The sequence below is a fragment of the Hippocampus comes genome, unplaced genomic scaffold (genome assembly GCF_001891065.2).
Source record: "Hippocampus comes isolate QL1 unplaced genomic scaffold, H_comes_QL1_v1.1 scaffold128, whole genome shotgun sequence".
Lineage (NCBI taxonomy): Eukaryota > Metazoa > Chordata > Actinopteri > Syngnathiformes > Syngnathidae > Hippocampus > Hippocampus comes.
The window spans coordinates 724,912-748,093 of NW_017805852.1; the positions used below are offsets into that span (position 1 = coordinate 724,912).

Below are 23,182 nucleotides of genomic sequence, written 5' to 3' on the forward strand. Positions count from 1 at the left end.
GTCTGGTAAATCAAAGAGGCGTCACTGCGAGCCGGCTGCTCGCTCGACCGCCTCCGTAGTCGCGACGATTCGGGCACCGTCAAACCCCAAAACGCCTCCCCGCCCGAGGCGGCTCCGGAGGCGGCGTCCCAGTGTACGGAGGTCCGTTTGTTAGCCACCAGCTGATTCCCGCTAGCATCTCCAGCGACACATGAAACTGTCACCCTCCGGCATGAACCATAAACTCGTAGATATCACAACATGAACGGTTGAGGGAAAATACAAAATCGACGACGGACGAGGTCCATTTAGGCCGACATTGGGTGTGGGGAAGTAGCCGAGATGCACAGCGCTCATTGATGCTAACTCGCCCGCTAAGCACTTAGCTTCCCGGCTAAGCCTCCGTTTAGCTCGCAGTACTCACCGGCCAAGTCGCGGTCACAGTAAAACACTTGGCCCGGAATGAGAGGGGAGGAGTGCGTCGGCGCGTCGATTAGCTCCGGGCGGGCGGCCTCCACGTACATCCATAAGGTTACACGGGACGCCTCGGACCGCCGCTGCTGATGCTTCACCACCGGCCGGTGGCCATTTTTTCCTCGCGTAACATCCACACAACAACAACAAAAAAAAAAAAGCACACGCAAAAAAAAAAGCTTAGCGCGGAGCTCCCGGTCGCCCCATCCGGTCGGCGAGCATCCCTCCAGCAGACAGCAGAGCCGAGCACAGACTGAGTGAGCGAGCAGCCAGCCTGGGACGTTACGCCGAGGAGCGAAGCTGACATCTGCCGGTGGGAAGGAAGAAGACAAGCCACGGTAAAAGGACGTTCACGGGCGACCACAAGAGGGCGCCTTTGCATCACCCTGAGTCAAGACGGCCAGCTCCATTTGAGCCAATCCACCAGATCTGGTTAAATTCTTGATTTTTTTTTTTTTTTTATGGGCCCCCCCCCCCTTATGACTGACATGCCCGCTAAATATCCTGTCGATCGGTGAAACCGGTTCCCAGGCGGATTTTTTGTCTAACTTTCTAACCGTACAAGCCATGGAATTCAAAATCAAAATGGCCGACCCTCTGCTCAGTTCTCAACCTGAGTCCTTGAGACTTTTTCATGTGTCATGTTATGATTGACGTGAGCCCCCAAATTTTATACCGATCAGTGAAACCGGTGTCGCCGCGGCTGAGAGTGCAGATTTTATTTATTTTTTTGGTGGGTCCTGTTATGTCCACCAAATTCGTTGACGATCAGTGAAATCGCTCTACAGGGCTGAAAGTGCAGATTTATTTTATTTTATTTTTTGGGTGGCTCCTGTTATGTCCACCAAATTTCATGACAATCAGTGAAATCGCTGTCGGGTCTGAGAGTGCAGATTTTTTTGGGGGGCTCCTGCTATGCCGCCCCAAATTTCACATTGATTTGTGGAAAGATACGAGGAGATACTGTTGGTTTTTCCCTGAAATCTGGACACTTCCAGGAATCATCCCACTGGCTGCGACACGACGTTTCTTGCACGCGATTCTTTCTTTGGGATCTTTGCCAACAACGACAACAGGAAGAAGAGATGCTGACTTTCACAGAAGAACAAAACATTGATATGAAATGAAAGAGAAATTGGTCTGTATTTATTTGTTTTTTGAAAGCGGGAGCAGCGCATGACTCTTCATGTTGATGCTGATAATGACTGAACTTTCCTCAGGGCGCTTTTCGAGTGGATTTTTCCATTGAACCCAAAACGCTTCCTCTCAGAGTCTTTCGGTCTTAAATGTGACATTAATCAACCTTGTCAGTATTTTTAGTTTTTGTTTTTGACAAAAAAAAAGTACATTTCATTTAAAGGATGCTTTTCTCAAATAAAAGTTGTATATTTTAAGGAAAAAACGCTTTTGAGGAGATTACATTTTTAAGCAAAAAGTCCCATCGGGTCAAATACTGACACGCTTGATAACGTGTACATTATATTTGGTTTTAAGATTTTTAGCGTTGAAAAAAATTGCAGTGTATTTTGTCCTTTGACAGATAGAGATTTAAGATGTTCTTGTTTGAGCCAAAAGTCACTACTTTCGATTTCGATTTTTTCCGCACCAAAAATGGTCTATTTTGGCGGTAGAAATTTTTTTTTACAATTTTTCACAAGACATACATGTTCAAGAATAAAAACGGTTACCTCTAATACTTTCTCAAAGATAACCTTTACCTTTCTTTGAGATATTTTTCTCAAAATTAAATCGTATTTTCTTGACTAAAGATGCACTTTTAAAGACACTTTTCCTTTCTGGCAACGACAAAGCTGGAGTCTTTTGAGGAAGAAAGGATATGTTTGCCCGGGAAAAGAAGTTCTATTAAAAAAGAGAAAATGCAAAGTTTTAAAAACATTTTTTTTTTTTTTAGAACAAATCAAACTTGACTCGGGACAGCAAGCAAACCGATACTGGCAACAGGCCCGCCATGAGAGGCAACGTGACGAAGGACGACCCAACCAGGACTGAAGGAAAGACACCGAGCACACAGAAAATGTGACCAAACTCAAACTTAGCAAAAACAAAAACAAAAACAAAAAAAACACTTCGTGACGGTTTCATTTCTTGTTTACAAAATGAAGCTTTTTTTTTTGAAGAAGAAGAAAGGTGACATTCTAATTTCATTTCCACAGACCATATTTTGTTTTTCCAGATCGCTGCATAGCGCATATAGAGAAATTGTTTTTCGCAAGTTGTATTTTTTAATCATGTTATTACGTTTTTTTCTTCCCCAACTGCTTTTTTTTGTTTGTTTATTTTGTGTGTGTGTGTGTTTGCTTGGTTTGCTCTGAAGTGAAAGTAAACACAAGCGATGAGAGTGAAAATCACATGATTGCCAAAGTAAACCATAAAACCAGACTTTGTCCCTCATCATCGCCGCCTTGCTGCTTGCAGATTTATTGAGCGGTTTCAGCAGACTTGGCAAGAGTCTCTTCTTTTTCCACTTGTATTGCTTAATGATTGTTATCTTGGTGGCAGGCAAGCACAAACGCGCAAATTGCCGCAGACGTCAGTTCGTTCGCGTACAGCATCTGTGAAAAGTCGATACCCTCCAATTCGAGTACCAGGTGTTTTTGTGTGCAAAAAGAGAAATCGAGATAAATCACTGCAAAACCTTTCGCAAGGGAGAAGTAAAAATAACAGATTGAGATGTGCCAAAGTGTGCAGCCAGACCCACGTAGAAGTGGAGCCCACATGCAGCATTCGGGTGTCTTTGACGTCATGGCTAGGAAGAGAGTTTTTGTGGCTCTACTCGTGATTGACCATCTTTATACCTGATTTCATGTTGCTCAGTGAAACGGGCATCAGGGGCTGATTTGTGAAATTTTCGGCGTACCCCTGAAATGAGCAAATTGACCAAAATGGCAGACTTCCGATCTCTTTTCAGGCTTGGCTGTGGCTTCTTGAGACTTTTTTTTGTGGGTCTACTTCGGCTAGAAATGTTGCAAAGTGAAACGGGCATCCAACTCAACTCAGTGACCTGAAATATGTCTCCAGTGAGGCAACGGAGCCCTCAGGGCGGGGGAATATCCTGGAGGAGAACACTTTTTGGCAAGGAAGTGAGATCGAGGCCTACATGTTTCCGTTCCGCCGTTTGTGATGAGGAATGTGACTTTCACTTTCCACTGAGCACCTGCTGTATAAATGCACCCCGTGGAGCGGCACGCAGCATCACACCTGCAAACAAGAGTCAAGGATGAAGCCTCAAGTGGTTGCTCTACTCCTCCTGGCACTGGTCTGCCTTCAGCCAGCAGCGGGTAAGCCCAGCGGGAGACCACGTTTGTCCGCGTCGTCCCGTTTCTGATGTGCTTCCTTTTATTTTTCTCTGGGCAGGTGAGAAGCTGGTAAGCTGCTGTCTGGACACCAGCGACAAGTGCTTCCCTCGCCAAATCGTGGTCAGCTACTACCACCAGGAAGCCGGCAAGGGATGCCAACACAGCGCCACCGTGTAAGTTCTTTTTTAAATGCGGTATTTCTTTCAATGTTTGCTTTTTAAATATTCTCATCATTAAAAAAAAATATTTTACTATAAAAATTATATGATTTATATAATAATAATATTTATATTTTATTATCTGCAAATGTTTTTGTCATTTTTTTTAAAACATATTTGCTTTAATTATCTGCAAATGTTTTTGTCATTTAAAAAAAAACATATTTGCTTCATATTTTTTATTTTCATTATGATAAAAGTTTTCTTCTATTATAAAAAAGTCATGAAATATTTGTGTGTTTTAAAGATGTTTTTTGTATCTGTTGAGCGGGAACAAAATTTCATCTGTGCTGTATGTTACACATACGTACAGCACATTTGACAATAAAGTTGTATTCAATTCAATATCTTTATTATTTAAAATTTTGTTTTATTTATGTTATTATTGTTGTCATCTTCACCCTTCACGTCTTGTTTAAATTCTTTTTTTTTTTTTTTTTAACTAAAGTTTGGGTGTTTTCCATCAAATAAAATGCAGTCTTCTATTCAGTACCTAGCATCGTCGATCCAGTCATAAAGCTTTTTTTGTTATATGTCGAGTGAATGAAATGTCATTATTATAATTTATTATATCTTAATACATTCTTCTGTCTTCTTCTTTTTCTTCTCCTTCTTGTAGTTTTATGTCCAAGGCTGGCAAAAGGCTGTGTGCCCCGGCGGCTCATAAGAGCAAGTGCGTTCAAGAGCTGGTTGCCTTCCTGGACAAAAGAAACAAGAGCAAAAAGCAATAAGAAGTACGAGGGGAAAAAAAAGATGATGTATCAGGCATGACTTCATCATTTTGACTTTGAATGTCCGTTATCTTCCATGGCCGTTAAATTGTGTTTTTGCTGTTTAAATAAAGTTGACTGACATTTTAAATGTGACTGGTTTCTGTTTATTTTGTGAAAGATTTCTGACGTTAAGTTTTTTTCGCACGCTTCTGCTTTCGAGTGTATGTTTAAATAAAGTTTTCTTCTTAATTCATGCTGTGAATGAGTTTTGATTGATGATGTCACATTTTTAAAAGTTTTTCATCCTTTGAAATGACTGTCGTGTTTATTTTCGATGATTTAAAAAAAAAAACATTCTGCTATTTGTCTTTGAAGTGCGTCACCTGTCACTCCTTATGCGGCTGAGATTATTGAAATAAAGTTTGAGGACAATTAAAAATATCCAGTTGTAGGTTAGGCACTGACGAAACACCGTAGCCACGTTCGGGAGGGGGTTTCATCGCATCGGTTTTGGACAGGATGCGTCTCAATTTGAACCACTCCAATCGGTTTTGACTGCCAGTGACGTCATTACGCGACGCAAGACACAATGCGCCACACCAGAGAGCGCCGGTCCAAGCGGGCAGTGGTTAAAAAAAAAAATAAAAATAATAACAAAATGGAGCTCATCGAAGATCGTCTTTCGTCTATTGATTTTAGACCCACACTTATTGGGCAATGTTGGCCCTGTGACTGACGAATCGGGGCGGGAACTCAACTTTGATTGCGACCTCCTCTTGTTTCAAGTTCTGGACTTGACTTTTAAAAATATGGTAAAACTGACTGACCCTTCCCACACCCGTTCTCAATGCTCCATATCAACTCGGTTGCCTAGAGGAAACCCACTTAGTTGCAAACTGGAATTAGACGAAACCCCGCAGAGTAGAATGGTGGGTTAAGTCCGATTTACTTTGTGAGTCTTCTCTCGAGTTCTGCCCCCTCATTTGCTGGGATGTGTTGCAGCAAGATTCAGAAAACGTGTAGAGTGCTGAAATGGTGAACCCCGTACGTTCAAATTGCAACTCAGCCTTGGTTTGGACCATAATGACAAAAATGGAGTCACTCCGCTGTGGTTCTCAATGGTTCATTTACCCCCCAGAACATTTGGACCCAAAATGAAGAGGCGTTCCCTCTCGAGCGCATTCGGTTGGCCCATGTCAGGCTGTCTGTCATCCTTCACCTGCAGGAAGGCGGCGTGGGATGGAAATTCCACCGCCCCCATGCTGGATGTGGATGCGGGCCAGCGGGTGCAGTCGTGGAAACATGACATGGCAGGGATTTGCCCCGAGGGCTGGTCGAGTGGGAAGGAAAGTGAAAAGAAGTGAAAGTGAAAGTTGGCGTCAACGGGCATTTAAGGGCCGGCGCCATCTCGTTTTGGGTCACAAGGTGCAGTCATGACGCCAAACCACTTCGTCGGCTTCTCCCTCATCCTCTTCTTCTGCTGCTGTTGCACAGGTCAGTTTATTTGGGACAACTCGAGTCCGTTCTCCCAGTTTTTTATTGATTTAAAGTCGCAGTGCGAGGCCAACTGGAACCAGAAATCATTCAAATGCCACTTGCGTGTTAATTTATTACACTGCAAATGATACAGTGCACAAATTATTGAACCGATAGTCAGAAATCAATGCATTTTTAATAAATTTCAGTGATTTTTTTTTGGTCTAAATCACTGACAGCATATTTTTTACGTCATGACATTTTCATGGATTCACATTTTGTCACTGTTTGAAAGGAAAGTGAAAAGAAGTGAAAGTGAAAGTTGGCGTCAACGGGCATTTAAGGGCCGGCGCCATCTCGTTTTGGGTCACAAGGTGCAGTCATGACGCCAAACCACTTCGTCGGCTTCTCCCTCATCCTCTTCTTCTGCTGCTGTTGCACAGGTCAGTTTATTTGGGACAACTCGAGTCCGTTCTCCCAGTTTTTTATTGATTTAAAGTCGCAGTGCGAGGCCAACTGGAACCAGAAATCATTCAAATGCCACTTGCGTGTTAATTTATTACACTGCAAATGATACAGTGCACAAATTATTGAACCGATAGTCAGAAATCAATGCATTTTTAATAAATTTCAGTGATTTTTTTTTGGTCTAAATCACTGACAGCATATTTTTTACGTCATGACATTTTCATGGATTCACATTTTGTCACTGTTTGAATTCGTTTTATGACAGTACAATATTTCATGAAATTTTTTACTGCATTGGTGTATTCCAACATGACTTTTTTTGTATTTAAATGATCAAGGTTATTAAATGGTATTTTAAAAAATGCATTTGGTATTCGTTTAATAACATTATTTGAAGCCATGATATAATTGAGATGTTAATATTGGCCTTGTTCATTTAATAACATGATTTAATTGGGACTTTATTCGATTGAATTCTTTATTTTATAGATTTGTTGAATGGCATTTACAGTAATTGAACTTGTAATGACATTTACACGTCATTTTCCATGAAAAAATTTTGAATGGAACTCATGCTTTGTTGAAGTGATTTGATTAACTTTGAAATTGAGTTGTAATTTAAATTTTGTTCAAGAAATCTATTGAATGACGTTTTTAATTGAGATGAATTTGGATATCATTAAAGTTGTAATGATTCTATTAGACTTATACAAAGATGTGCTCGTCTGTGTGTCGTGTATTAATTATACCTGTGTGCTGAGTTTTCTGGGGTTTTTTTTTCTTCAGCGTTGTACAACGACAAGGAAGCTATTCTGACTCTAATCGCACGTCCCTGTCATTTTGTTGTCAGTGTCGTACAGCCAGATACTCATCAACTGCTGCTTGTCGGTCTCGGGTGAGAAAATGCCGATCAGAGCGCCCCTGGTGGACTATGACCGTCAGGTGGCCGGCTCCGGCTGCTCCATTGACGCCATTGTGTGAGTTTTGCTTTTCGGACTTGACGTTGCCATGGCAAACGGATCCTGATGCGAAGGCGACGCTGTTTTTCAGTTTTTTGTGCAGGGGCGGAGCCAAGCTTTGCATGGCCACCGATGCTCCAGGGGTGCGAAGAGCCATGCGACGTGTGGACCGCCTCAAGAAAGTCTGCCGGAACAAGAACTACAGGGGGGCTCGGTTGAAGTTAATGAGAAGATGCTGAATGAGAATCATTTTCAAAATTAAATGGCTGTCATTTTTTTGTCCCTTCAAGGCCTCCACACAAAAACGGTTGAGTTGATTATCCAACTAGTTTGACAAACTGAAAAATGACATTTGTAAAGTGGACTTTGTTTTTCTGTCCAAAATTTCCAACTTTTCCACCAAAACACCAAGAACACCCCCCCCCCCCCATATACACGCAGAGTCACATTGTCACGTGGTCACACTTTAGTTAGCCACATTAGCCGGTTAGCATTATACATACACAAGAAGATGATGATGAAGATATTTACAGGCAGGGCAGGCGGGGCCAAGACAGAGCGACCAATCACCGATGAGTGTCGCCTTCATACGCTTCCTGGATAATAACATATTTACACTTGAATACCGTTGGCATTATTAAATAGTTTCAACTGTACAAGAAAAGCAAGCAAATAAGCTAACCTTCTCAATAAAGTGTCCGAACAGTGCAAAATTCCCTTCTTTTTTCTTGGATGCTAGCTTGCTAAAAATGAATTTGAGCCATTACTGTGACAACCGGGCGAGCGGTTGGGAGCCGAGGGGAAAATCCAGGAGAAAATCAAACATTGATACATTGAAAATGATCTGATCCTGGGTGAAATGGTCAACTGTGCAATGTTACATGATAACGTGCTAGCATTTTACAGGCATAGAAATTCCTTGTTACTGATGGCTGAGGCATCCCATTTTGTTTACGTTCTTAATTTTCAAACGCGTAAAGAGAAGCTGACTCCTTCACAGTCAAGTGTAAACAAAAAACAGGTAAGCTAATGTTGCTAACATACTATGAACTTTCCTCTGCAACGTTTTGATGTTTGCTGTTCCTCCGGAGCACTTTGTCGCCAAAGCGCTAACCTTAATAAACTTGTATGCTAACTATTGCTGACAAAAACAAAACACATTCAAACACTCGAGGAATCGTCAGCAAGCAACTACCGCCCCACCCCGCCATAGGATGGTTTTAGCGTAGCATGCTAAGCTACTTGGGCTAACTCCAGTGACGTTACAGGAAGTACTATGTTTCCTTGATGGTGCCATGACCATTCATATTCATTTGACTTTTATGATTGAAGACACGATTAATTGACAACCGCACATTTGACGCCCATTCCTGTGCTGTCCTCTAGTGGAGAATCGGAGTATAGCAGCCTCAGTCTGTGACATCACGATGGCCCATCCCACTTACACACACACACACACACACACACACACACACACACACACACACACGGAAGTGACTACCTGATGTATCTGTATTCACAATATTAATAATAATAACAATAATAATATTGGTGGGCATGATGACAGGTCCAGTTGGTGTGCGGGTGTCTTTGGGTTACGGATGTTTGCATGCTCACGTGTGTCAATGGAGACCGCTTCTTATTTCCTGTGGAGGGACTTCCGAGATCAACATTCATAACCGCCACTAGAATTCCCAGCAGCGCCGCAGCTACCATTCGAGCCGCCACCGGCCTGGCTCTCTCCCATGCTGCAGAGCGAGACGTAGACGATGGGCACCAGGCCCCGAGCGGCGCCGACAGAACAGAGCAGCCAGTCGGGATCGGCCTTGCTCAGCACACGCAGGATGTCGCCCTTGTTGAAGCTGAGCTGTCCGGCCTCCGTGGCGATGTGGTGGCACAGCGCTCGCACTTCGCTGAGGGAGGAAAAGAACAACTTGAGCCCTCGTTCGTGCCACTTCTTTCCAAGGTCACCGTGTAAACGCTGCCAACGGTTGACCACAAGGAAGTGTTGTGTTTTGGATTTTAATATTGCACTTGACAAATTAAAAAAAAGCTGAAACTAAAACCAATACTAATGGGAAAACTAAACAAAAATGAAGTATTTCCCCCGGTCCCCAAAAATCGCTCTTTATAAATGAATTAAAAACGGGAATGTCCCATCTTCTCTGGGTACTGTGTGAAAGGCAAAGATAACTGACAGTTTTCTAAAAGGGACAGTCATGGAACTGGGGAGGTTGGCCCTGACCCGCATATTTGCCAGGTCCAGAGGGGTGAGAAAAGATGATTTAAAAATGACACCGACTCAGGAGCGGATGGAATTAGGAGAAGGTTTTAGGCCTCGGTCTCTGATGCAATTTGATTTTGGGGGTGGGCAGCAAGTCGGGAGTTTTGGATTTTGAAGATGTTCATACCATGTCGAGACTTTCGTCTCGCTGGGTTGGGTGTCGTTGGGCGAGACTGCCCCAGTTGGGTCGTTGGCAGCCGCAGACTCTACCTTTTGCCCACCTCCGGCACCGACGGTCTGGGCCATGAGGCCCAAAACTGATGAGTCAAGGCCAAGCCAGCCCGACGGCAGCCTGGAAAATACAAAGACTTTTCTTTTTGTTGGAGTGAAAGTCTGCCTCTGCCAAGGCTTCATCATCAGAGGAGAGCAATTAGCTTCGCCGGCGTATTTGGGTTCATTTTGAAGGTACCTGCTCTTGTGGGCTTTAGCCCTGGCTTCACTGCCGTCCGTCTTGGTGGGAGAGCCAACAGCGGCTCCAAACAGCCGCCCCCAGCGCAGCCCCTGGTCCCGAGCGGCGCTCTCCAGTCGGACTTCGGTGGCCGGACTGCCGCCCGCTGTCGCCTCCTGGTTGAGGATGGACTCGGGCGGGCTACCCATCCAGGAGGGTCGCCCCCCGGATCCAGACTCGGCGCCCTCCACCACGCCCTCCCTGGCGGGCGGCGGGCGGCAGGGGCGGCGCTCCGCTGACGTCCTGCGCTTGTCCGTCCTGGCAAACTTGGAACCCTGTGCGGACTGGTCGATGTAGACTTGGGAGGACTGCATGAGCTGGTACCACCATCCGGCCTGGCGGTCCTGACGCTGCCGCCCCGCGTCCGTTGCCGCGGGGTCTTTCCCGACATGCGTTTCCTCACTTTCTTGCCCCACTCCCTTCATCCTCTGGTCACCTGTCCCTCTGTCCTCGGACCCGTTATCGCCCCCACTTTCCCTTCTGGAGGCTTCCGTCCTGGGCCACGTGCCGCCTTGCCTCAGCGCCGCCCTTTCCTTCCCGCTGACCATGTCGCCGACGGCGGCGCCCCAGCCCCGCATCAGCTGCAGGGTGGAGCGGGCGGTGGACTGTCCCGCCGAGGAGAGCAGCTCCTTACGTCGCCTCTGCTGCTCGAGCCCCGTGGCCAAGAGTCGGGGTTCGAACAGGAGGTCCAGGTCAAACGGGAGGAGCGAGAGGGGCTGCAGCAATAGAAGGAGCTCGCTGAACAGATGCTGACACGCACCCTGAGCCAGCGGGACCAGGCCCCATGCGTTGTAGTGGGCGCCGATGATGTCTGCAACGGCCGTTGGATTTTGGAATCAGACCGACATTATCGGGAACATACTCCGGGAGCAAAGAGGCGACTGCAGTGCATAACTGGGTCACATTCACAGCTAGCCACGGCTAACAATTAGCTTGTGTTTCCTTTCTTTGCCGTGGACACCGTTTTACGCTTTTCGCTCGTCCTTCTTTCGAGGCCAACTTACCTTCGTGTGTCAGGAGGTGGTTGACCCAAAACTCCAACGACTTGATGCTGGAAAAGAAGAGAGGAGAGATGAACGCCAAGCACAAAACGCGCGTTGACAAACAGGAAAAGGAGGAGGACCGACTTGAGAAGGCCGAAGATGAAGGCGTTGAGTCTCATGCTGTGGCTCGTCAGCTCCGAGAACTGGCTCACCTTCCTCAGCAGTTGGTGGAGGACGCGCGTAGACGGGCCTGACGGACAAAAACACACACACTCGGTTTACGGGTGTGCCAAGCAAAGGGGGGTGGAGGGGTGGGGGGTGTCATCCTTACCCAGCTGCGCGGAGGCCTCCACCAGGCTCCAGGGATGACAGCGGCGCTGCCCGATGATCAGGTCCAGCACGTAGGCCTTGAGGCCGTCCTGCAGCACCTCGTGCAGCGCCGGGCATAAGTACTTGAGGATCAGGTGACCCACGTTGGGACTCACCCAGCTGTTGCCGAGTTTCGCCTGGTCCCGTCGAAAAAAACAAAACTTGAGCACGGGCGGACAGACGTCAGCACGGAAGGAACGGCGCGGTGTGATCTTACTTTAACGTCAGGGTCTCGACTTGTGCCAAAGTGAGCCACGATCAGATCTACGGCCGTGTTGACCGCCTTCACCAAACCTGCCGAAAGACATCAACATAACAAATCAAAGTAAAAAAAAAAAAAAAAAGAACGACTTACAGAGAGCACTGCAAAGCATGCTGGGAAGTAGCGGGGCTTCACTCTCGTCGCTAGTAACCTATTCGGGACTATATAGTATTTGGTTTTTCCTCCATACCAATCCTGCGTGAAATCTCACCTCTCAACATCAAAATAAAAAATCAAAATAAAAAAAAAAAAAAAAAGTACGACTTACAGAGAGCACTGCAAAGCATGCTGGGAAGTAGCGGGGCTTCACTCTCGTCGCTAGTAACCTATTCGGGACTATATAGTATTTGGTTTTTCCTCCATACCAATCCTGCGTGAAATCTCACCTCTCTTGTGCGTCATATCGACGGAGATCTGCAACTGGGAGGCAGCGGAAGATGAGGAGAAGGACGAAGCAGTGGAGGCGTCCGGCGAAAGGCAAAACTCCTCCGGCGGCCTTTCGGTCAGAGAGAAGTAATCCGGCAGGAAGTCGCCGTAACTTTGCTGCGTCTGCTTGACTGAACACACACACAAAAAAAAAAAAAAAAAATTACACGCGCAAACAGGAAGCAGATGGTCACATGACGCTCCCCCGCACCATGATGGCGTCCCGTCGGCTGGCTACGGGGAGCGGAAGGGAAATTGAAGACGTTGCGTCGGGGAGGACGCCGCGAATCCGAGGAGGAGACGCTAGCCGGTCTCTCGCCGCCGAGAGGGTTCTGACGTCGGTATTCCCGCCACTTCAATGCCTGGGGGGAAAGGTGGTGTGCTGCGGGGGTGTTCAAGGAGGAAAAGGTGACCGGGGGAAGAGGAAGAAGAAGAAGAAGAAAAGACAAACGGTGAGAAGAAGGACGGACGAGATCACCCAAAAGGACAGAAGATGACAGAAAAGATGTTCCGAGTCCAAGGGAAGTTCTGAGGATGGCTTTAAGGTTTAGGTTCGAAAACAGGGTTTGGCTTCAGGTTATGGCCCGCAGGATGATATCGTCATCATCAACCTGAAATTTTCAAAGTAGGTTGGCATTCATGCAAAGATGTTCATGTGGCAAGAAGGCCAGAGAGAATCTCTCCTTGGTGGAGGTAAGAAAGCGAAGCGGCGTGAGAGCTCGTCGAAGTTACCATTCTGCATCCGGACAGCTTTGCTTCCATCCACGACGCTCCCGGCCTTGAGGCAGCCCAGGGGGCTGAGAGTGTCCCGGTGCACGGGCGGCAGGGTGGGGGGCGCCACTCCCCTCTTCGCAGCCAGGCCGGCGGGGGGAGGGGTGCGGGGCGGCGGCGGCGGCCCCGTGTGCGCCCCGCTGTGCGGGCGGCGGGAGAGCGCGGGAGGCGGAGGCGGCGTCGGGGTGCACGTGGAGCAGGTCCCGGAGCTGGCGGCTCCCTCCTGAAGGCGCGGCGGCGAGTAACTCCCGAGGGGCGACGGCCGGACGGGCCCGGGGGGAGCCGTGGATCTGGTTAGGCCCCCCCGATGCTGCTTGTTTTCAGCGGCGTCCTCGCCCTCGTCGTCGTCAGTGCCGCCGGAGCCGGAGCGGGGCTGCATGGCGGGCACGTAGTCGGTCGGCAGGGGGTGCAGGGGCTTGGGCTGGGGGGGCTTGGAGGCCAGCTGGTGGTGGAAGGTGAAGGGCTGGATGGGGAGGGAGGTCGGGCGCCGGTCTTTGCTGTAGCGCACCACAGCTGGATGGACGTCAGACCAGCTCGAGGGGCCGCCTGCATCAAAGGGAGCAGAAACGATTGGTTCGACTTGCTGACAAGAAAGCACCAGAGTGTGCGTTCAAGTGACGGGAGTGGGCGCGTTCGAGGCAGGAAAGTGGTGAGAAGTCCAAGGACGACAGTTCGACGTCAACCGATAAGATCATATTTAAAAAAAAAAAAAAAGATCCTCCAAGGAAAACAAAGAAGAAAGTGAAATGGTTGCCATTCGAAATCAGTAGCATGAAAGCAATGTCATCACTTGACAGTCAGGAGTGAACACGAGGACACACTCATTAGCTTAGCTTAGTTTCGCTCTGCCACATGACAATCCATAAGATGGGGGGGGGGGGCGTTAGACGTCATGAAACTGCTCAGACATCGAACACACATGCGCGGGCGGAAAAACCTACGGGCACAAAACACACAGACCTGAGGGTCCGACATCGGAAGAATTTCTTCTCTCGATACACACCAAGTGTGTATGCGTGCGCGTGTGAGACGCCTCATTGCATTGCGCAAGTTGTTTGTCAGTCGAAAGGCCGACCCGCGATCACTTGAGATGGGTGCAGCGCTATTGGCTGCCACACGGGGGCAACATTGAGATATCGCGGCAACGGTGGAAGAGAGAAAGAGAAGGAAAGGAGGGTGGAAGGGAAAAAAATGACAGGAAGGAGGGGAGGAGGAAAGGAGAGAAGTCAGGAAGGAGGAAGAAATAAAAGACGGAACTAAGAATGTCAGGAACAAAACCAGGAAGTGAGGATTGAAGGTATGAAGGAGGACCGAAGGGCAGGGAAACAGAAGGAAGGGTGGAAGACAAGAAGGACGGAGAGAAGATGGGAAAGAAAGGAAGGAGGGAGGGAAGCGGGGACGAAAGAATTATTCCAAGACGGCAGTGAGGAAAGAAGAGGAAAAGTGGCAGAAAGGAAGGAACTCTTTTAAGTGAGAAAGGAAGTCTGGAAGAAAGGCTGATTGGATGGGAAAGGAAGAAAGGAAGGAATTAAAAACAGTGGGAAGGAAGGACATCAGGAAGAATGTCAAGGAGGGAAGGAAGGAATTACGAAAAAATGGAATGAAGGAAAAAAGGCAATGAGGATGAACAAAAAGGGGGAAAGGACAGGTGGGAGGGAAGGACGACATGAAGGAAGAAAAAAAAAGCAGAAAGAAGAAAGGCAAGAAGAAAGTCAGAAGGAGGGAAGGATCAACGGTGAAGGGGAATGAAGAAGGGGGGGAAAGGAAAGATGGAAGGGAGAAGAGAAAAACGGGGAAAAAAAGGAAGGCAGAAATCACAGAGGACAAACCTTCAGCGTTGGTCTCACTGGTGGCAACTTGGGCGCAACAGGCCGCGGGGGGCGCCGCCGCCGCTGCCGCTGTTGCGCCCTCCCGGCAGGGCGAGAACTCGGTGGAGGAAAAGGGATCCGCCTTGAGGGACGGCGAGCCGCCGTGCCGCCGCTTGCTGCGGGCAATCTCGGCGAAGGAGGTGACGCGGGGCGGGGGCGGCGGCGCGGCCAGGGCGCCGCCCCCTTCGCTGAGGCGCACCGGGCAGCTCAGCATGCGCTCCAGAGAGCCCAGGCGCGGCCCCGGCGACTTGTCCAGGTTGCGGTCATAGCTGCGAGAGCGCGGCCTGCCGGTGGCGGCGGCGGCGGCCTCCGGGGCGCCCCGCTCAGCCAGCGGGGGCGACACGTTGACGTACACTTGGCCTTGGAGCAGGACGGGAGGAGCGTCTGGCTCGTCGAGCGCCTCCTCCTCTTCATCCTCATCCTCATCATCTTTCGTGCGGATGTTTCCAGGCGGCTGGAAGAAGAGTGTGAAATGCAATTAGGGCCGTTCCCTGTCCGCCTATCGGCATGTTGCACTCCGTCTATCTCTGCCACAACTGTGAACCCCCCTGAGGTATGTAGGTGCACATTAGGACCATCAAAGGCAAACGACACTCTGACTCATTTCGCATGATTTTGAATCACACGCGAATATTTGGCACAACAGACGTTGCCCAAATGTGGTGACCAAGCGTCACGGATGTAAAAATAAATACAAACATCCGTCTCGGAGAATTCACAGGCAGCATCATGTGACAGGAGACAAAGAAAAAGCAGAAGCCAATTCCTTCTCTCCTTGCGCCGACTCCTTTTAGTTGTCCAATTTGTAGAGAACAACGCGAATAACACAATATAAACAAAGTATAAGTCAGTAAGTAGAAAATAAAGATAACTAGCAGGATTTTATAAACTCACAGGCGGCCGAATAAAGTCGTGGAGGCAAATTATTATTCATCAAAAAAACAAACATATCTTGCCCACTCTATTAGCCAAGGATGTCAATGCAGGTTGAGGCAAATCAGACACCATGCCATTATTTTTAATTACTCTATCCGGCTACAAAATTATAAAGCGAAATTAAGTTAAAAAAAATAGAAAAATTATTCATAAAAAAATTTATAAATCTGAGTCAAAACCCTAAAAACAACAACAACAAAAAACCCGAACACAAAATCCGAAAAAAAAATCTGGATAAAAATTAATAATCAAAAATAAAGCAAACAAATGAAATACAAAGACAAATTAAAATATGCTTTAGTCCAACAAAATATATCTCTGTATACTTCGAAAATCAAAATCAAAATTGAAAATCAAAGTCCCCAATAATTTTTTTCATACCAATAAATGAAATTGTCCAAATAAAATCGACCACCCACCGTCATTGTCTTTTCATCCTCCTCTTCATCTTCCACTTCCTGGTTGTCCCTCTGCCGGAATAGGAAGTACTCACTGGGCCGCGTGGGGCTGGAGGGGCTCGCCCCGCTCTGCTCCTCGGAGCCGCTGTGGACCGACGACCCGGCGGGGCTGGGCGAGGACTGCGACGACAGGTCGCAGGTGACCAGCTTGTAGTAATTCTGAGTGGCCACCACCAGGCGGGCTTGACTCTGCAGGCAAGACACCGGCCCGCCCGCGGAGCCGCAGGGTGGCGGACAGTAGGAGTTGCAGTTGCCGTCCAGCTCCAGGGCGGCCCGGTGCTCGGCCGAGCAGGAGCAAGCGGAGAAGGCGGATTGCGGAGGCTCTCGGCCGAGCGGGAAGGTCTGCGGAGGCTCCGCTGGCGATGTGAGGAGGTCCAAGTAGAACGCGCCCCTCGTTGGGTCCTGCTGGTCAACTGGCGGGGGGCACTCGGCGGGGCTGTTCAGATTGCCCGGCTTCTCGGGGACGCCGTTGTTCATCTTGTTGTAAATGGTGCTGAAGTTGACCAGGACGCCGTCCGAACTGTTGCACGACGAGTCGCTGCTGTAGCCCTGCGGGCACTCGGGGAAGGCGTCGGGGAGGTCCCGGGGCGAGTCCCGGCGGAGGCTCCGGGTTAGCGCGCAGCAGGAGCAGTGCCGCGTCGATAAGCCGGAGGAGTAGGAGCCCGTCTTGCTGCTCCGACCGCACGGCATGGGATGATCTCCGTCCTCGTCGTCCTCCCAATCGTGCTCGCCGCAGTCCACCGACATGTTGGAGCCGCTGCTGCCGTGCCGCCGTCCCAGCTCCGGCGGGTCCGAGTCTCGGGTCGCGTCATTCCGATAGCATGACTCCGACGCGAAGCCGAGGTCGTGCAGGCGGAAGGGCGGGGCGACGCCGTCGGTCTGGCTGTGGAGGTGGAAGGAGGAGTCCTCGTGGTAGCCACTCAGGTTGTCGTCGTACTCGTCGTCCTCATACTCGTCGTCGTCGGTCTTGATCAGAAATGGGTTCCGACGTAGAGGGTGGCGGTTCCTGGTTTTGACTCGGGGTAACGTGTGAGCCGCGATCAGTTGCTCGTCGGAGATGCTGGAGGTGAAAGAGGAGTCGTCGCTCGCCGTGCTGCCGCCGCCGCCCTTCCTCTCGGGTCCCCTGCTGTGGGCGGAGGTCTGGATCAGGCTGCTGTAAAGCAGCGCCTCCCTCTGGAGGATGTCCCTCTCTGGGAGGGAGGTGGTGCGACTCAGGCACAAGTTCTCCGGGGGGCTAAATGGGTTGCTCCTCTTTAAGGAGCCCCCCCCAACACCGCAGAGCCCCTGCCGCCGTCCCGACACCTGGCAGTGCACCAGGGGGATGTGGTGCACAATCAAGGTCTCGCCGGACAGCTTCGGGTGTCCGTCCATGGCAGAGAAGGAGCGCGGTTGGGACTAAGCTGAGTGTGCGCTACGTTGCCGCTCGGGCTCACCGGCGGCACGCCGGATGGAGCTCCGGAACGTCGCCGGGGACTTGGAAGGAGATGTCGGGGAGGTTGAGGGCATGGTCAGAGTGATACACGAAATCAGAGACGGGGAGAGACATCTGGAGACACAAACCAAGATGATGCGTCACTAGTTTTACATTTTCATTTCGTACCGAACACCTAGTCTCAAGCATCAACTATTTGCACAGATCAACTAACTGTACTCATCAACTTACTCACACACGGCATGTCATCTAGTTGTGTTGAATGAGTAGTCACGTGTCAACAAGTTATGCGCCGGTCAGTTGCGCACATCAAGTAATTGCATTTGTCAGCTTCTCACTCTCCTCGATTAACCATGTCAACAATTGGCACAAATGAACTAGATGCGAATATCTACCTGTCTTACTGGTTTACTCTTGGCATCTATCAACTACTATTTCTTGTCAACCCTTAACTACCAACTAGTCACACAGGTCCTCTACTCACACAGGTCAACCAATCACATGCGTCAAATGGTTGCACGTGTCAACTAGTCACCTTCCTCAATTAGTTATGCAAACCAACTAGTTGCATGGGTCAACTAGTAAATGTGTTAATTATTCACATGCATGGAGTAGCATCTCGTCAAGTATTCACGTTGTCAATCAGCCACACGGGTCAAGTTGTCGCATGGGTCAACTCGTCGCCCGCGTCATTCAGTCAGAAGTGACACAATAGTCATGTAGGCTTGAGGGCAACTAGCTACTCTCGTCAACTAATTGGACGAGATAACTAGTTGCATAAATCTATCAATTTGCCAGTCCAGCTGCAAGTGCCAAATAGTTTAGATAAACTAAACTCAATCAAAAAGAAGAGAATCCAGCCTTCTCACCAGACAATTAGCTGTGTCTGATTAGTATGTTGGCAGGGTCTCTTTGGCGAGAGGACAATCTCTCTTACATCACTGCGGATGTACTTCCAGGAAAAGGAGCAGAGTGGGACGTGGGCCAAGTCCACCCCACCCACCGCCCACCACCCCAGACAGGGATTCCATGATTAGAAGTCCCAGTTGTCGTGCACCAAGGCAGCACTAAAAGCTGCTAAAAGACGCGAGGCTAACCGCCAAAAGACATAACATGCCAAGCTAATGTTGGCCATCACTGCGTTAACTCCACCTTGACTTGCACTTAGAAACACCCTGCAAGTCACGAGCTGCACTCCACCCTACTCGTCTTGTTGCCAACTAGTCTATTTATGAAGCAGTCTCTCAAGTCAACCCATCACAATCATCAAACCGTCACAACTGCCAATTAACCACTCTTAGCGTCGACTAGCAACAAGCCATTCACTGGTCTAAACATTTCCCAAATGCCTTGGGTTTTGTTCCCAAACCTGAATATGTGCATCAAGTAGATTAGCTTAACGTTGCTTACATAAGAGTGGAGTACCATCGTCACTAGCTGCCATGGGCTAGCACCCCAGGTTAACATGACCCTGTCTCGTGGACAATGAGGGCATCGGGGAGACACGCTGCAGCTGTAGGAAACTATTCATAGACATACAACGGGCCTTCGTGAGTGACATCAACACACACCCTGACACACACACACACACACACACGCACACAAAATTGAAAGTATGCACATCCGCCCAGCGCAGGCTGCAGTTATGTAACACAAGGAGAAATACTTCAAGAGGCGAGCAGCCACTAAAAGCATCTTGACACTGTCTGCAAGACAGACGCAGACCACTTGAAGAGATTCACAGATGACACGGCACCTAGTTGCACTTTTCAACTAGTCACACGTTACCAAGTTGTCATCGAGTGATTGGGCATGAGTCGCGCCCATCAATGTGGTTATAACCGGCAAAAACTAGTCGCACTACTCCACTGGTCACATTTGCTGAAAACTAGTCACACAAATGGAACTTGTTAGCAAGTCACACTTGACAACAAATAGTTGCACGTCTAAGTTGTCATGCTTGTCAATACATCAAGGTTTCACTTAACGATGAGTCACACTGGTAACGTTCTCATCAGCTATGCACACTCTTCAATTTGTCGGGCCGGTTACTGTCCTCAACTAGTCGCATTGGTCAGTCTTGGCAATTTAGTGCAATCATCAACTACAAAGCATACGGGCTACACACTAAATGGTCAAATCTTCAACTAGTTTCCCATGTACACTAGTCGCATTGGTCAACTAGTTGTCGTAGTCAAAGTTGAGTTTACATAACGTGTAAGTGACATAACTGCTGCTGCTCAAGAATCCAGGTACACACATCAGCAGGGATTAACCTACATCAACAATACATTCGACAATATTCCTGTACCACAAGGTACGTCCAAGTGGCACGTCCGTCTTGATTTCAAAATAAAAGAAAACAACGAAACTATCCAAACACTCGGAGCTCATTCGAAGCCTGTTAAATTGAAGACAATTTGATCTAGAACGAAATGGTACTTTCGTTAATCTAAATACAGTAATCGTTATTAGATGACTGGTAATATGCGTCAGAAACCTTACAGACTTTTATTTTCAAACATGACAGCGGAAGCACTATTTACTGGTTCAATGTAACTTCGCAGCTGTTTGTTTCTGTCATGTAGAGATCAATATGTGGTCAAATAGAGTCTTAGGCCCTCTGGTGGGTCATTAATCGAACACCGTAATCAAATATAAACCGATAACGGTGTGTTTACGTCTCATAAGCTGTTGACAACATAACGTAACAAATCACGTTCCTGGTAGTATTGGCACAAACGTTCCTTTGTTTCAATGCGATAAAAAAAGACCCAGAATATGTACGCCACCACAGAACCGAACTCTGGTCTCTTTTCAAACAGAAACCAAACCGACGTCTTCCACGACGACAAACGTTGTCGTATAAAACCAGACGAGAAGATGGAGGAATGTGGAGAAAAGGACCTGAGAGGGAGGCTGAGAAAGGCGTCGTCCGTGCGGTACGATTGAGTCGACAAGCCTGCCGGGCCGAACCGCCCCGAACGGTGCTTCGCTTCTATCTTTTTTACCCTCGACGATGTCGACATCAAGAAAAAATTGAAAAGACTCACCTTGTCACGGATGGTCGTCGGTGGAGCGGAGGAGTCACTTATCTGGGTGTACACGCGCGTGCATGTGCGGCTGCCCGCCGGACGACGTCGACAGAGATGCTTCTTGTCGACTTGGTGGACAAAACACATTGCGCATGCGCCAGGATGGGACCGGTTTATCTAACCCGCATCATGACATTCACTTGTGGCCTTAAAATAGATTGTTTTTATTGTCATTATGCCTAATAATAATAACAACCTGGCGTGAGAGGCGTTACTTAAAACATACAAGTTTCAATGTAAAAACGACGGTTTCCAGAATGTTCCGGTGTGATGTGTTCGCCCATGTCGTCATTTATCTCTGACGTCACGGGTGGGTCTATTTCAGACATACCGACAAAATGAAAAAGTAAAAAAAGCCGAAGCAAATTGCTGATAAGCGTGTGTTTAAAAATGCAATGAATGTCGGAAACACAGTTGTTCAAGCACTGTGAATGTCATTTCTCGTTATTCCCCACTAGATGGAGTTATACTACAATAAATGCAACGTAAACAAGAGGAGTGATTTAAATACACGTGGTGGCTCACTTAGAAGGCAGCGTAATCGCGCCATTGCCTTGGTCATTTTTATAATTTTTTTCTGAAAAAAAAGAAAAACGCACGCACACAAAAATCAACCAAGAAGCAGCCTCGGTTCAACCTTTGCAGATAATGTAATGTAACTCAATATAAAATGAACACGACACTTTTTTATCACACAACGTCTGGGTTAATAATCACAGATTAATACAATTTAAAAGTATGCAGCATAGGTAAGTATTATTTCCCATGGTGGCTATGTTTATAAACGCACCCCAGTTCACAGAAAACAATGCAAATGCCGAAACACATGAAAGTTTCAAATTCCGAGCTCTTCACGCCGTCGTTTGAATGCAACAGAAGAACCGCCCAGCTCGTCGGATTTGATCCTCCCTTTTAATCGTTTGCGCGTGTGCGCGCGCGTCAATCACAGTGTGACAGACAGCCAGTCATTCCCGCAACAGCCGAGAGCCGCTGTGACAAGAAGGCGGCAACAATGTCGACTTTTTTAGTCCCACTTTCAGTCCACGCTGAGTGGCGGGACTCGAACGTGTGTGGAGGCTGAGGATGTGCAACAAGTGACTGAAGGAGCAAGTGTGCGACTCCTCAAGACACCCAAAACAACCCGCTGCGATGTCGCTGCTGTGTGTCAGAGGTGAGCGTGTCCAGCCGGTTAAAGTCATCATTACAATTCAGGGCTAATCTGCTAGTTGTAAGGGTGAAGTTTAAAACTCCGAGTGTCCTCTAAGTGCTCCACCTGTTCCATTTGCCAGTCGTGTGGAGAGGTTGACCGGATTTTTAAAATCAAGTAAAAGTACTCGCACTTCAGCACTTGACGGCTGTGTAATAGACAGTACAAATGTGCCGAATGATTGGTCATTCTCAAACCGGTCGATATCGTTATGGTTTTGGCTACGTACTGCTTATGTTATACTCGTTTTCATTTTTGCCTGTGCTTATTAGCATAGTTGTGGGGTGAAAACTAAAATAAAGTAAAACTACTCACATTTTGCCTGAGAGATGCGTAATGGTCGGGTCTGTAGAAATGTAATGGCCGTTTGTTATGGTTGCGTACATGCTAGCCGTAAGCCACTTATTTTCGCTTTGGTGCTCGTCACCTTAGCGTCTGCTTGGTAAAAGTACATTGTGTATACAATTAATTGTATTGCTCATGGTGTTGTCCACCGAGTGCCTTACTATGTACAGGTAGAGTAGAAAAAAAGCTCAGGAAAAAGCGCTAGTGATGTGACGAGTTTCCGATTGGCGTTTTTTTTTCCACCACGCCCTGACAGACTCAACTCAACTGTATTTATAGAGCATAAAACAGGTTTGTGCTGCCAGCACACACACACACACACACACACACACACACACACACACACACACACACACACACACAAAGAAGTGTGTGCTCTCATTGACGCGTGGACACCATTCATTCACAATACCATATTTTAACAAACTGTTGCTAACATAATTAGCATGTAGGGGCTAACAACTAATGTGAGAAATAGTCAGAGATTCCCAGAAAGCCTAAAATGCTTAATGTAAGAAATCTGAACATGGTTTAATGTCAGAAAACTATGACCAATCGCCCTCAAAGTATATGTGCACATCTCTACCTATCAACCATGTCTGAAAATATCAAAACGATCGCACTAATATTTGAGATTTTATGGACATTAACATTTTCCTCTTCATAGGTGCCCACTCAAGCTTAATGTTGCTTA

General features: G+C 47.8%; 2 protein-coding genes across 6 annotated transcripts in view; one reads left to right on the plus strand and one right to left on the minus strand.

The window, feature by feature from the left end:
* rusc2 (RUN and SH3 domain containing 2) overlaps positions 1-21,082 on the minus strand; it is a 28,968-nt gene extending 7,886 nt beyond the window's left edge. Inside the window, exons 1-14 of one of the 4 annotated variants that reach the window (XM_019888501.1) lie at positions 20,895-21,080; positions 19,252-19,364; positions 16,371-17,955; positions 14,977-15,469; positions 13,109-13,693; positions 12,588-12,758; positions 12,337-12,507; positions 11,906-11,982; positions 11,651-11,825; positions 11,464-11,569; positions 11,341-11,387; positions 10,298-11,147; positions 10,016-10,180; positions 8,056-9,517 (exon numbers count right to left, since the gene is read on the minus strand). In XM_019888501.1, coding sequence (XP_019744060.1) covers positions 9,271-9,517; positions 10,016-10,180; positions 10,298-11,147; positions 11,341-11,387; positions 11,464-11,569; positions 11,651-11,825; positions 11,906-11,982; positions 12,337-12,507; positions 12,588-12,758; positions 13,109-13,693; positions 14,977-15,469; positions 16,371-17,780 — 4,497 coding nt within the window. In that variant the 5' untranslated portion in view covers positions 17,781-17,955; positions 19,252-19,364; positions 20,895-21,080 and the 3' untranslated portion in view covers positions 8,056-9,270. Of the gene's footprint in view, positions 1-8,055; positions 9,518-10,015; positions 10,181-10,297; positions 11,148-11,340; positions 11,388-11,463; positions 11,570-11,650; positions 11,826-11,905; positions 11,983-12,336; positions 12,508-12,587; positions 12,759-13,108; positions 13,694-14,976; positions 15,470-16,370; positions 17,956-19,251; positions 19,365-20,894 lie in introns of those variants that run through there. The other 3 variants (XM_019888502.1, XM_019888500.1, XM_019888503.1) reach the window with 3 other exon arrangements.
* A 529-nt stretch (positions 21,083-21,611) lies between these two features.
* LOC109526914 (protein unc-13 homolog B-like) overlaps positions 21,612-23,182 on the plus strand; it is an 83,298-nt gene continuing 81,727 nt past the window's right edge. Inside the window, exon 1 of one of the 2 annotated variants that reach the window (XM_019888490.1) lies at positions 21,612-22,107. In XM_019888490.1, the coding sequence (XP_019744049.1) occupies positions 22,086-22,107 (22 nt within the window). In that variant the 5' untranslated portion in view covers positions 21,612-22,085. The remainder of the gene's footprint in view (positions 22,108-23,182) is intronic. The other variant, XM_019888492.1, reaches the window with a different exon arrangement.